The following is a 12,314-nucleotide window of genomic DNA, read 5'->3' as shown; positions in this document are numbered from 1 at the left end:
CATGCTGGGAGAGGAGGCGGCTGTTGCCATGGTAACCTGCTGCTGCTGCTGCTGCATCATACGGAGCAGGAAACTACCGGCAAGTCTGCTCCAGATTTTTGACCAATCAGCTGTTTGGAGACAAATAAATTAATGTTTTAGTGGTCAAAATTCTGTGTATTTATATCGAATATAATAAATACTAAGAAATACTGTGTATTTATGTTGTAAAGTATGTGAGTAAATATTATGTATGTATGTTGTAAAGTAAATACTGTGTATGAACAATGTTTCTGTTACACATAGTTGTGAAAACAGATATTAAATTAAAATGTTATAATTGTATGTGCACACATTTTTAATTACAGAAACATCTGATGATTGAAAGTTAATGACACAGAAATTAATTAAAACAGTTTCAGTCCAAATAATATTGATGATGATGATGATGATGATGATGATGATGATGATGATGATACAGACTTGGACCGTTAGTTGCAATCTGCAATTTCACCACTAGATGTCACTAAATGTTACCGTGACATGGACAAACAATGGTTTTATCTGTAAGTGTGACGTTCTGTCCTCATGTCCTCTGACTTCAGACAGAACTGAATGAGGGACAGACAAAGATGCACCTCACCATTGTCTCAGCGATCCTGAGGACATGATCCTGGGGGTTAGGACATGCTGTCCACCTGTCTTATCTGCACCATCTCTGCTGGAGTAAAAGGTAAAAGTGAAGAAATGTTCAGTCACTGACTCACAGATGTTTTCTTGGGGGGCTTTTTGCCTTTATTTTGAAGGGACAGCTGAAGACAGACAGGAAAGGAGACGGGCAGGTCAAGTGACAGAGTTACACACTAACACATACGACTGGTGAAGAGCAGCGACTGTGTCACGTAAGTCATGTGACATTACTCATGTGGTTTATGTTGTAAAACAATTGCAGTTTAGTTTAGAAAAAAAACTTTATTTGTGTTAAAATATCTACTTTATATGTGACATGTGATGGATGTCATCATATCATAATGTATGATGTACTTAACACTGACATTTTGCCTCTGTGTTTGTTTGATCCATCCATCCCTCTGTCTCCATCACTAACTCCAACCAGCAGAGGTCGCCGCCGTACAATAAACATAAACCTGAGTTGAAGGAAGTTGCTTGGACAGCTGGGCGTCTGTCAGGACATCCTGGGATGTAAAAGTTAGAAGAAGACACAGCAGCAGCAACACATAAAGACAGCGACAGTAAAGATCTGGATCATGTGACCAAAGGAGTCCCACGATGGTCCGTCAGATCTCCGTCTGTGTTCAGCAGACGAGGTTCAGCATGTGCAGCTCACAGATGGACCTGTTTTCTTTATTGATCAATCTGTTGATCATTTTCTCCATTAATCAATTAGTTGTTTGGTCCATAAAATGTCTGGAAATGGTGAAAAATTTTGAGTCCAAGATGATGTCCTGAAATGTCTTATTTTGTCCCCAACACACACAAAATATTCAATTCAGTGTCAGAGAGGAGGAAAGAAACCAGAAGATATTCACATCTAAGAATTTTTAAGAGGATTTCCAATTAAATTTGATTGATTATCAAAGTCGTTGCAGATTAATTTAATGATTGATTAATAATCAATTAATCATTCCAGTTGTACTGTAAAGACTAACTGATGGTTGAGACACACAGTAGAAACACAGAGTCAGTTCAGTTCACTTTATTTGCTTGAGCTTTATTCACCAACATTTCTTCTGAAAACTCTCAGTTTCTGACACCTGCGTCTTCTTTAGTTTCTGTTCAGAGAAAAGACCAGAACCTACAAACACTCAGGAGAACCCTAACACACATTTAAGTGCTGACATGTTTGTGAACTAATAACAGCACGTCATGTATCTGTTTTGTCATTTAATGGTCACCTGTCATGTTTGACTTCAGGTCTTATTTTCATAATTAGTAGGTGTTGGAAACAAAGCCACCTGGAACTGGAAGATGTTTTTCAGCAACATAATTATGGATTATTACTGATAATTAGAAACTCTCAAAATCTTTATGAAATCACTTTCACACAGCTGTGATGTCACAGACAGGAGGAGGGGTCAGGAGGTCAAATTAATCTTGTCTGGCCAATCACAGCTGACCTTCAGTTCAGAGATCACACCGGTTATCAGGAGCCAATAATGTCTATCCCCTGTCTCCATGGAAATGGCCCAAAGTTGAACCGATCGGGGTGTGATTGGACCTGACACCCTGTAAACCAGAAGGAGGTGGTAACCATGGAGACCAGACAGACAGGTGATGGACGGGAAGTGCAGGTCATAGTGGGTTCACAGACAGGGAATCAGACTTTTATGTCCTGTTAACTGTTTCCATCAGTCCTGCTGTCCTCAAAGGTTCCAGACAAACTCATGAAAAGCTCTAGAAATAAAACCGTGGAGAACCAGACAGAACGCCAAATAAGAACCTCATGAGAAACAGATTGTTCATGATAGACCATAGACTGGTCTGATAGTGGTCTCACTGGTCTTGAGTTCTTCAATGGAGCCAGGTTGGTAAGAGGTCTGTCAGAGAACACTCCTGCAGCACCTCCCACAGGTCAGCTCCCCAGAACCTCCAGAAGTTCTTAGAAAGGTCTCCATACCAGTGCAGGAGCTCCTCCAGCAGGTTCTGACGCTCAGCTGCAGTGTTCTCCAGCAGGTTCTGACCCACAGCTGCAGTGTTCTCCTCTGACCCACAGCTGCAGTGTTCTCCAGCAGGTTCTGACCCACAGCTGCAGTGTTCTCCAGCAGGTTCTGACCCACAGCTGCAGTGTTCTCCTCTGACCCACAGCTGCAGTGTTCTCCAGCAGGTTCTGACCCACAGCTGCAGTGTTCTCCTCTGATCCACAGCTGCAGTGTTCTCCTCTGACCCACAGCTGCAGTGTTCTCCAGCAGGTTCTGACCCACAGCTGCAGTGTTCTCCTCTGACCCACAGCTGCAGTGTTCTCCAGCAGGTTCTGACCCACAGCTGCAGTGTTCTCCTCTGACCCACAGCTGCAGTGTTCTCCTCCAGCAGGTTCTGACCCTCAGCTGCAGTGTTCTCCAGCAGGTTCTGACCCTCAGCTGCAGTGTTCTCCAGCAGGTTCTGACCCTCAGCTGCAGTGTTCTCCAGCAGGTTCTGACCCACAGCTGCAGTGTTCTCATGCAGGTTCTGACTCACAGCTGCAGTGTTCTCATGCAGGTTCTGACCCTCAGCTGCAGTGTTCTCCTCTGACTCACAGCTGCAGTGTTCTCCTCCAGCAGGTTCTGACCCTCAGCTGCAGTGTTCTCCAGCAGGTTCTGACCCTCAGCTGCAGTGTTCTCCAGCAGGTTCTGACCCTCAGCTGCAGTGTTCTCCAGCAGGTTCTGACCCACAGCTGCAGTGTTCTCATGCAGGTTCTGACTCACAGCTGCAGTGTTCTCATGCAGATTCTGACCCTCAGCTGCAGTGTTCTCCAGCAGGTTCTGACCCTCAGCTGCAGTGTTCTCCAGCAGGTTCTGACTCACAGCTGCAGTGTTCTCCAGCAGGTTCTGACTCACAGCTGCAGTGTTCTCCAGCAGGTTCTGACTCTAACCTTCTGTAAATGTGATGTTTTGGTCTATAGAAAACAACACTGATCCTGTTGATGAATTGATTTATTAGACATCAGACATCAGAAATCTTTTCAATAGAACTCATTAAACATTAAATGATGCAAGTGTCACTGAAACATCTGACCTCATTATAAATTCATTATTTACAAAAGTCTGAAATCAGATTTATCAAGCTTCTTCCAGCTAATAATGCCAATAATATCATTAATACACACACACACACACACACACACACACACACACACACACACACACACAATATAAAAGATTTCAGGAAAAAGGCGGAAGAGGAGCAGTTTCATCCTGAGTGTTTCTTTTCCCTCTACACAGACTTACAGGTACCTACTAACAATCCTATGGGTACTATAGGTACTATGGGTACAGTGGTTGCTATGGTTACTGTTAGTACTACTGATCTCTATGTATCTATTAGGGCTGAGCCTCTAAACTCTGTTCTACTTGTACAGAGAAAATAAATAAAATGTTTCTGTATAGCGTCAAAGTGCAAATATTAAATTATTATCAATATTATTAATATTAAAGTACAAAAGCACGTCATCAACATGTCAAAGTCCTGCTGTTTGTCAACATGCTCACTAATCACAACAGCATGTGTAGCATATTAATTATTATAATTAGCTCCTCTAACAAGGTTGTGTTTCAGTTCGTCTGTGAGTCTGATTTTTATGAAACGTGGTGAAGTGTAACAAGAAGAACTCCTATCAGTTTGGATCTGAATCACAGGGCTGACATATTCATTATTTTTCACTTTCATTAACACTGTGAGATGATCATTGGGTCGTTATGGAGCTCTGATACTTCATGTTTTTGTTTTCAGTCTCATTATTTCAGAGTTTATTTTCTACTGATTTTAAATTAATTTTAATTTAAAATCTTGAAACTGATATAATGTCCAAATATGTTATAATCTAACAATGAGAATAACAATGATACTATAACAATGATCTCCAAATGTATTATAGCGTGCCAATTATCATCTATAAATGGGTTATAGCGCCTCCTGGTGGTCAGTTTGCTCACCAGAACATGATGACAAAGGAGTTTCTCTTAAATTCAGATCAGAGACGTCACATTCCAACATGTTCTCAGTCCTGAAATGTCAAACACAGTCGCCGTGAGTTCTTCATCCATCCATCATCCATCCATCCATCATCCATCCATCCATTTATCATCCATCCATCCATCCATCCATCCACCCATCCATCATCCATCCATCCACCCATCCACCCATCCATCATCCATCCATCCATCCATCCATCCATCATCCATCCATCCATCCATCCATCCATCCATCCACCCATCCATCCATCCACCCATCCACCCATCCATCATCCATCCATCCATCCATCATCCATCCATCCACCCATCCATCCATCCATCCATCATCCACCCATCCATCCATTATCCATCAATCCTACATCCATCATCCATCCATCCATCCATCATCCACCCATCCATCCATCCATCCATCCACCCATCCATCATCCATCCATCCATCCATCATCCATCCATCCATCCATCCATCCATCCATCCATCCATCCATCCACCCATCCATCATCCATCCATCCATCCATCATCCATCCATCCATCCATCCATCCATCCATCCATCCATCCATCCATCATCCATCCATCCATCCATCCATCCATCATCCACCCATCCATCCATTATCCATCAATCCATCCATTTCTCATCCATCCATCCATCCATCCATCCATCCATCCATCCATCCATCATCCATCCATCCATCCATCCATCCATCATCCACCCATCCATCCATTATCCATCAATCCATCCATTTCTCATCCATCCATCCATCCATCCATCCATCCATCATCAACCATCCATCCATCCTTTGTCATCCATCCATCCATCCATCCATCCATCCATCCATCCATCCATCATCAACCATCCATCCATCCTACATCCATCCATCCATTTACCATCCATCCATCCATCCATCCATCCATCCATTTACCATCCAGCCACTGCTCTTGCTGCTGTATTTGACCAGTTATGAGTGAGAACAGTTGTAGAAAATGTTCTGATCAATAATCAATAATCAATACTGCAGCTGAAGACTGAGATCGTTACTACCACCAATGGTGTGTGTGTATTAGCTCTGTTACACAGAAGAAGCTGGTGATCAATATTACAATATAGACAGATAATATCACTCATCAATAACACTAATCAATTGATAAACAGTCCAGCTGCCTGATGATGTCACACCTATCTGTGACCCTGTGGAAGCAGCTGATTGGTTGAATCCAGTGATTGGTCAGCACATGAAGGGGGCGGAGCCAGGCTCTTTCCTGACTCACTGCCTTGATAGATCTGTGTCCTGCTTTGTGACTGGCTGCTCTGATAGAGTGGTTGGTTTAATCAGACTAAAGCCTCTGATTGGCTGACACAGAAAGTTCAGGAGTGTGTCAGAGGTCAAAGGTTGGAGGACTGTTTGATGCTGTGGAAGGACACTCTGCTCGGGGAGGTGGGCAGTGATGTGGCACGCACCGCCCGGCTCCGGAAGGAGTGACGGTCCTGCCAACGAGCCCAACGTTTCCTGACCGCAGACCGCACCTGCACACAGACAGACAGGTACAGACAGTGACAACACAGACACAGACACTGATGTCTGTCGGTTTCAGCTTTATTTAATTTAACAACTAACTGGGTCTGAGTGGAGAACCATGTGGAACACCACAGAAGAAGAATCAGTTACTCACCTCACTGTTGAGAAAACAGTAAAAAACTGAGACAAAAAAACCCTGTAGAGACAAACAGAGGGACGCTGTTAGCAGTGCTGCTGTTAGCAGTGCTGCTGTTAGCAGTGCTAACATACAGCTAACATACAGCTAACATACAGCTAACATACAGAGTCCTAACGGTGCTATCGGGCTGCTAACAGAATGCTAACATCGCTGACAATATAAATTGTGAAGGTGAACAGAGGTGAGATGAACCTGGAAGGACTCCAGGATGGAGTTGAAGTAGATGAAGACGATCTGAGCGACTTCGTCTTCTCCTCCAGGATTCACAAAGAACAACATGTAGGTGATTCCCAACAGGGGCAGCAGCACCAGGGTGGCCTTCACCGCCTTCCTACAGGAAAACAACAACGTCAACAACAGTAAAATAAACAACAACCACATCCATCCATCCGTGTATCCTGGGGGGGGGGGGGGTCATCCCACACTGGGTGGAGGGTCTCCTGTTCATCGCAGAACAGCAACATTAACAACAACATCAAAAACAACAACAACAACAACAACAACAACAAGGCTTGTTGAGAGTTCTACCTGTACTGGATGGTCTCTGAGGTGGTCGACGCCCTCAGTTTGGTCATCAGGATCCGAACGATGTTGAACAGGAAGACAAAGTTTATCTGAGGAGAAGAAGAAGATGGTTGAGACTGACACTGACTCAGCAGAAGGTTAACTTTATAAACTCACTTTGATTGACAGGTGACATCACTCAGATCATTTACTGAAACTGTAACATATGTTTTTACATATATTTATACATATTTATATACATCTGAAACAATCTGTATGTCTCCTGTATAATAAACTGTCTACATCCACATCAACCACCATTTAGTTTAGATGCACTGTCCCTTTAAATGAACTGGCTGTATTTAAAGTGTGGTGTGATCCAAGTGTCCGTAAGCCACGACATTAAAATTTGACCTACAAAGACGCCGTTTCCACCATGTTTTTAGCCTCAGTGTCAGCTGTAGCCTCTCAGACCTGGTCCTCGTCCACACGCCTGAAGCGGGTCACAGGCTCTCGACCAGTTAATGTTGTCATGTGAGTGTTTTTTGTGAACTGGAGATCTTCATCCATCCTCACATCAGCACAGAGTGAAATTTCATTGTTGGGTGAACTATCACTTTAAGGTGGACGGGCTGCATTAAAGGTGGACTGCTTATGTTCTTACCAGCAGGACCACTTCTGGTAGACAGTATTTAAGGTGGACTGGCTGTATTTAAGGTTGACTAGCGGTATTATTACCAGCAGAACCAGGATCATGGGTCCTTGGTAGATGTAGTCTGTATAGACCCCAGCTCTCTTTCCAAACCAGCACCTGTCAATCAAAACATAACCACCAATTAGATCGCTGCTGGTTCTGGACATCCTGCTCTCTGACTGGCTGTCAGGTGTGTGCTGTTTGTTCTTCAGATCACGTGACTTACTTCTCATTGTCGTAATAAAGCTTCCCGAAAGCCCACGCCACGATGATGGGAAACGGAATACCTGTGAACATACAGACAGACAGAAAGACAGGTGTACGGGTAAACTAACAGGAGGACCAGGAGACAGACAGGTAGAGCTGTAGACAGATAGAGGTAGACAGAGAGGACGGACGGAGACTAAGACATACAGGAGGGCAGAGACAGTGACATGGTGACAGGTGGACGGTCGTACAGGTGTACTGACCCCAGCCGATGCAAATGAACATCCACTTCCTGAGTTTGTCGGTGGAGTAGGTGAGGACGACGGCCGTGTGCAGGTAACAGCCTTCACCGAACATCCAGAAGAAGTTTGTCACATGGAAATAATTATAAGCTGCTGTCACCAACCTGCACCACACCTGAGGAGGAGGAGGACACGGGACAGGTGAAACTGCTCATTATTGATTAATCTGTTCACCATTTTGTCATTTAATCAGTTAGTTGTTTGGTTCATAAAATGTTGATCAGAGTCCAAGATGACGTCCTCAAATGTCTTGTTCTGTCCTCATGTCAAAGACATTCAGTTTACTGTCAGAGAGGAAAGAAACCAGATCAATTAACCAATTATCAGAATAGATGCAGATTCATTCAGTAGTTGATTTATCATAGATCGTGTTTTATGTTGGTTGTTTGGTTTATTAGTTCCTTCCTTTGTTGTGTGCAATTTATTTATTGATTGATTGATTTAAAGACAAATACTTTACAAATGAAAACATTTTTATGTACATTCACTTTTTTTTATTATTTTTTTGTCAGCATGATGTCAGCAGGATGTAAGTGTGATGTCAGCCTGATGTCAGCATGATGTCAGCACGATGTAAGTGATGTCAGCGTGATGTCAGCAGGATGTAAGTGTGATGTCAGTGTGATGTCAGGACGCGTCTAAGCTGTGTTTCAGTTCAATCACATCATCATTGCAGATCATCATCTCGTCTCCATGGTGACCACCATCAGGGTCACCATTGTGTGTGTGTGTGTGTGTGTGTGTTACCTGGTTTCTCTCAGTAACGGCAGGATTCATCGTTAACTGGACGATGAACCAGGTAGCGTTTCTCAGGATGAACGCTGAGATCAGGTTCCAGTGGATGATGTTCCTGAGACACCGAATACTCCTGAACACACACACACACACACACACACACACACACACACACACACACTGTGATTAGGTCCAATCAGAGTTTAGTAAAACCAGGTTTAAAATGTGGTGTGAGAGTTTTCAAATGGATGTTTTGATCTTCTTTTCCCACATTGATAAAGCCTTTAATATTATGTAGACACAGAGAGACAGACAGGTGTACAGACAGGTGTACAGACAGGTGTACAGACAGACAGACAGGTATACAGACAGGTGTACAGACAGACAGACAGGTGTACAGACAGACAGACAAGTGTACAGACAGGTGTACAGACAGACAGACAGGTGTACAGACAGGTGTACAGACAGACAGACAGGTGTACAGACAGGTGTACAGACAGACAGACAGGTATACAGACAGGTGTACAGACAGACAGACAGGTATACAGACAGGTGTACAGACAGACAGACAGGTAGATTACCTGAGTCTCATGAAGAGTGTGAAGGCGAGCAGCAGAGCTCCCAGAGAGATGCAGTGACCCAGGTAGTTGATGATGACAGCAACCTGATAATGAACTTTACTCTTCCTCTGAACACACAGAGAACACAAAGAGAACGTACAGAGAACACAAAGAGAACGTACAGAGAACACAAAGAGAACGTACAGAGAACACAAAGAGAACGTACAGCAGTTAGTTGTTATGCTACAACATGAATATATTAAACTTCTCAGAGGTGAAACACAAACAAAAATACTTCAAAATAAAAGCATGTTGAGAACACAGTCTTTAAATCTGGTGGGACGAGTTATGGACAAAACAATTTGAGGACATCATCTTGGACTTTTGGGAACACTGATCAGTATTTTTCACCATTTTATGATGGATCAAAGAAGTAACTGACTGATGGCGAAAATGATCGACAGATAGATAAATGTTGCAGACACAACTTGAAACTCGTGATCCACATGTTTGTGACAGGATTAATTAATCAATTAATTTATGGAGAAAATGATCCACAGATTAATTGAGAAATAATTTCTATGATGCGACTGGCTGAGAGATGATGTAATGATCACCACACCTGCTGATCTACAGTCACCTTCATCCAGCCCTGCTGCTCACACGTGAGCCAGAGGAGAAGATGTGCATGGAGACACACAGTCCCTGTTATGGTTTAGGTTCTCATAGTCACTTCCTGTTTTATTGTGGTGTGTCTTCCCTGGTGTGTCTTTGTTGTTTTTACTTCCTGTCTTTGTCTGCTTTCCTGCTCTTTCGTTCACTGATTATTCTCACCTGTCTGGCTGCCCTCACCTGTGCCTTGTCTTGTCAGTGTTTCTTCCTGGTATTCAATGGATTTTAGTTTTTTGTCCCCTGCCTGGTTTGAGGACTCCTCTGCATTATTCATGTAAGCTTTTGTTGGTCTTTTGTTCTTCATTAAATTTCTCAGAACTGCTCTGCTCTCTCTGTTGTCTGCATTTGGGTCCAAACCTGAAAACCCTTTGGTACAACAGTCCCTGAGGAAAAACTAACACTTGGCATTTATTATTCAAATTTCAGCTGAAGGTGCAAAATATTAAACTGAGTGTTTAAAGTGTTCTTTGGCACCCTGCTATAACCGGGGACGTTATTAAGCCACATAATGAGAACCATAAATGAGGTACTGAGATCAGATAAAACAGTCAGTTAATATTCATTCAAATTAAATGTAATCACATAACTAAAATAGAATAAGAAGTTTTAAAATCTAGAAATAATGTCCAACTATTAAATGTAAATCTGTGCTGTGATTATTTTTATTGTTGATCAATATGTTGATTATTTTCTCTATTGATTAATCCTGTCACAACAGTAACACTTGTTTGGTGAAAAGTGTGAATCAATCACCTGAGATGAAAATTCACATTTAAGAAGCTGGAATGAGATCATTTTCTTTCTTTTTTCTTAAAACAGATTAATTTAGCAAAATAGCTTATTAATTATAGTTTATTTATTCCTAATGGATTATTCAATCGCTGCACATAAAAATCATATAAATAGATGACCGCCCTTTAACATTATGGCCTTTACTGTTTTATTTGAATGTACTGACAGTGTTTTTTTCTCTTTTATTTTGGAGGGGCTGACTTCTCAAAACTCAGCGACAAACTTTTCATAAATATAAAGACAGAAGAGAACAACCTGCACTTTGTTGATTTATTTGATTCATTTATGACATTTTATTGATTCTGTTTAAATTCAGTTTTTTTTCTTCTGCTGTAGAAGCTGATGATGTCACAGTAATGTTGACCTTTGACCTTCTGGATATAAAAGATCACCTCACTGTTTGATTCTGTCTGTCGTGTGTGTGTCGTGTGTCAGTTGATGAAATCTTAAGAGACGTGTTTAGTGTTTAGTGAGGTCACGACCTGAAAACATGGCTGTCATAACGATGGCGTGGAGGTGAATCACAGGCGACTTCAGTCGGTCAGTTGACACGCAGCGACGAACTCATCATGAGTCTGGACTGACCTTCAGTTCCTTTAATGCTTCACTCAGTGTGTGTGTGTGTGTGTGTGTTGCCTGTTTTTTGTTTTAATGAAAAGAAATTATGCCAAAACATGTAAACAAAACAACAAAGAAGAATCTTCAGTGTGTGTTTGTGTGTCCTCTGAGAATGAATATGTACACACACACACACACACACACACACACACACACACACACACAATTTTCTCTCTTATTAATTACGGCTCTATGATTGGCCAGCAGCCAACTCTGCTATCCAATGAGAGGAGAGCAGGAAACAGGCGACAGATTCTCTCAGTGGGAAACACACACACACACAGACACACACACACACACACACACACACACACACACACACACACACACACACACACACACACACACACACTCTCTGAGGGTCCAGATGGCTCACACTGATCTCTGTGGACGTTTTCATCTGTTCTTCACTCTCCTCTCTGATTGGTTCAGGCTTGTTTGTTTGCTGATGTATGTTTGTGTGTCAGTTTGTTTATTTCTCTGTATGTGTGTGTGTGTGTTTGTGTGTGTGTTTGTGGTCCAGATGTAGCTGAGGTTGTGTCTGTGTTGGTTCTGTCACTTGACTGTGTGTCTGAGTCTGAAGTATATCAGCAGTCGTAAGATAGAATCAGAATAAAAACACCAAGACTAGTTTTATTGTCATCAAACGACTTGACATGACATTCATCACCTCAGACTAAACATGACGACAAACAGAAGCTGCATCTGTACAAAACCAACAAAGAGAACATTTATAAGAACATAAATCAGTGCAGCTCAGTGCTGGAGACGTTCACTGGTCCAGATCTACTGGACCGGTTTACAAGATGCATTCATTTATCACTTTAGAACAAAGGATGTCTGTTATTTTT

The 12,314-nt window shown here is 42.4% G+C and overlaps 1 protein-coding gene across 1 annotated transcript in view; it reads right to left on the bottom strand.

Moving 5' to 3' along the window:
• Positions 1-5,573: 5,573 nt before the first annotated feature.
• Positions 5,574-12,314, bottom strand: part of crhr1 (corticotropin releasing hormone receptor 1) — a 19,495-nt gene continuing 12,754 nt past the window's right edge. The window contains exons 6-14 of the mRNA XM_084743454.1: positions 9,403-9,509; positions 8,834-8,954; positions 8,048-8,201; positions 7,804-7,864; positions 7,622-7,694; positions 6,908-6,993; positions 6,572-6,710; positions 6,335-6,376; positions 5,574-6,188 (exon numbers count right to left, since the gene is read on the bottom strand). Of these exons, the coding sequence (XP_084599580.1) occupies positions 6,048-6,188; positions 6,335-6,376; positions 6,572-6,710; positions 6,908-6,993; positions 7,622-7,694; positions 7,804-7,864; positions 8,048-8,201; positions 8,834-8,954; positions 9,403-9,509 (924 nt within the window). The 3' untranslated portion in view covers positions 5,574-6,047. The remainder of the gene's footprint in view (positions 6,189-6,334; positions 6,377-6,571; positions 6,711-6,907; positions 6,994-7,621; positions 7,695-7,803; positions 7,865-8,047; positions 8,202-8,833; positions 8,955-9,402; positions 9,510-12,314) is intronic.

The sequence above is a fragment of the Lutjanus erythropterus genome, chromosome 19, assembly GCF_056507025.1.
Source record: "Lutjanus erythropterus isolate fLutEry1 chromosome 19, fLutEry1.hap2, whole genome shotgun sequence".
Classification (NCBI taxonomy): Eukaryota; Metazoa; Chordata; class Actinopteri; order Lutjaniformes; family Lutjanidae; genus Lutjanus; species Lutjanus erythropterus.
Note: the sequence above shows the minus strand (reverse complement) of the source record. Positions and strands in the feature narration are given on the sequence as shown.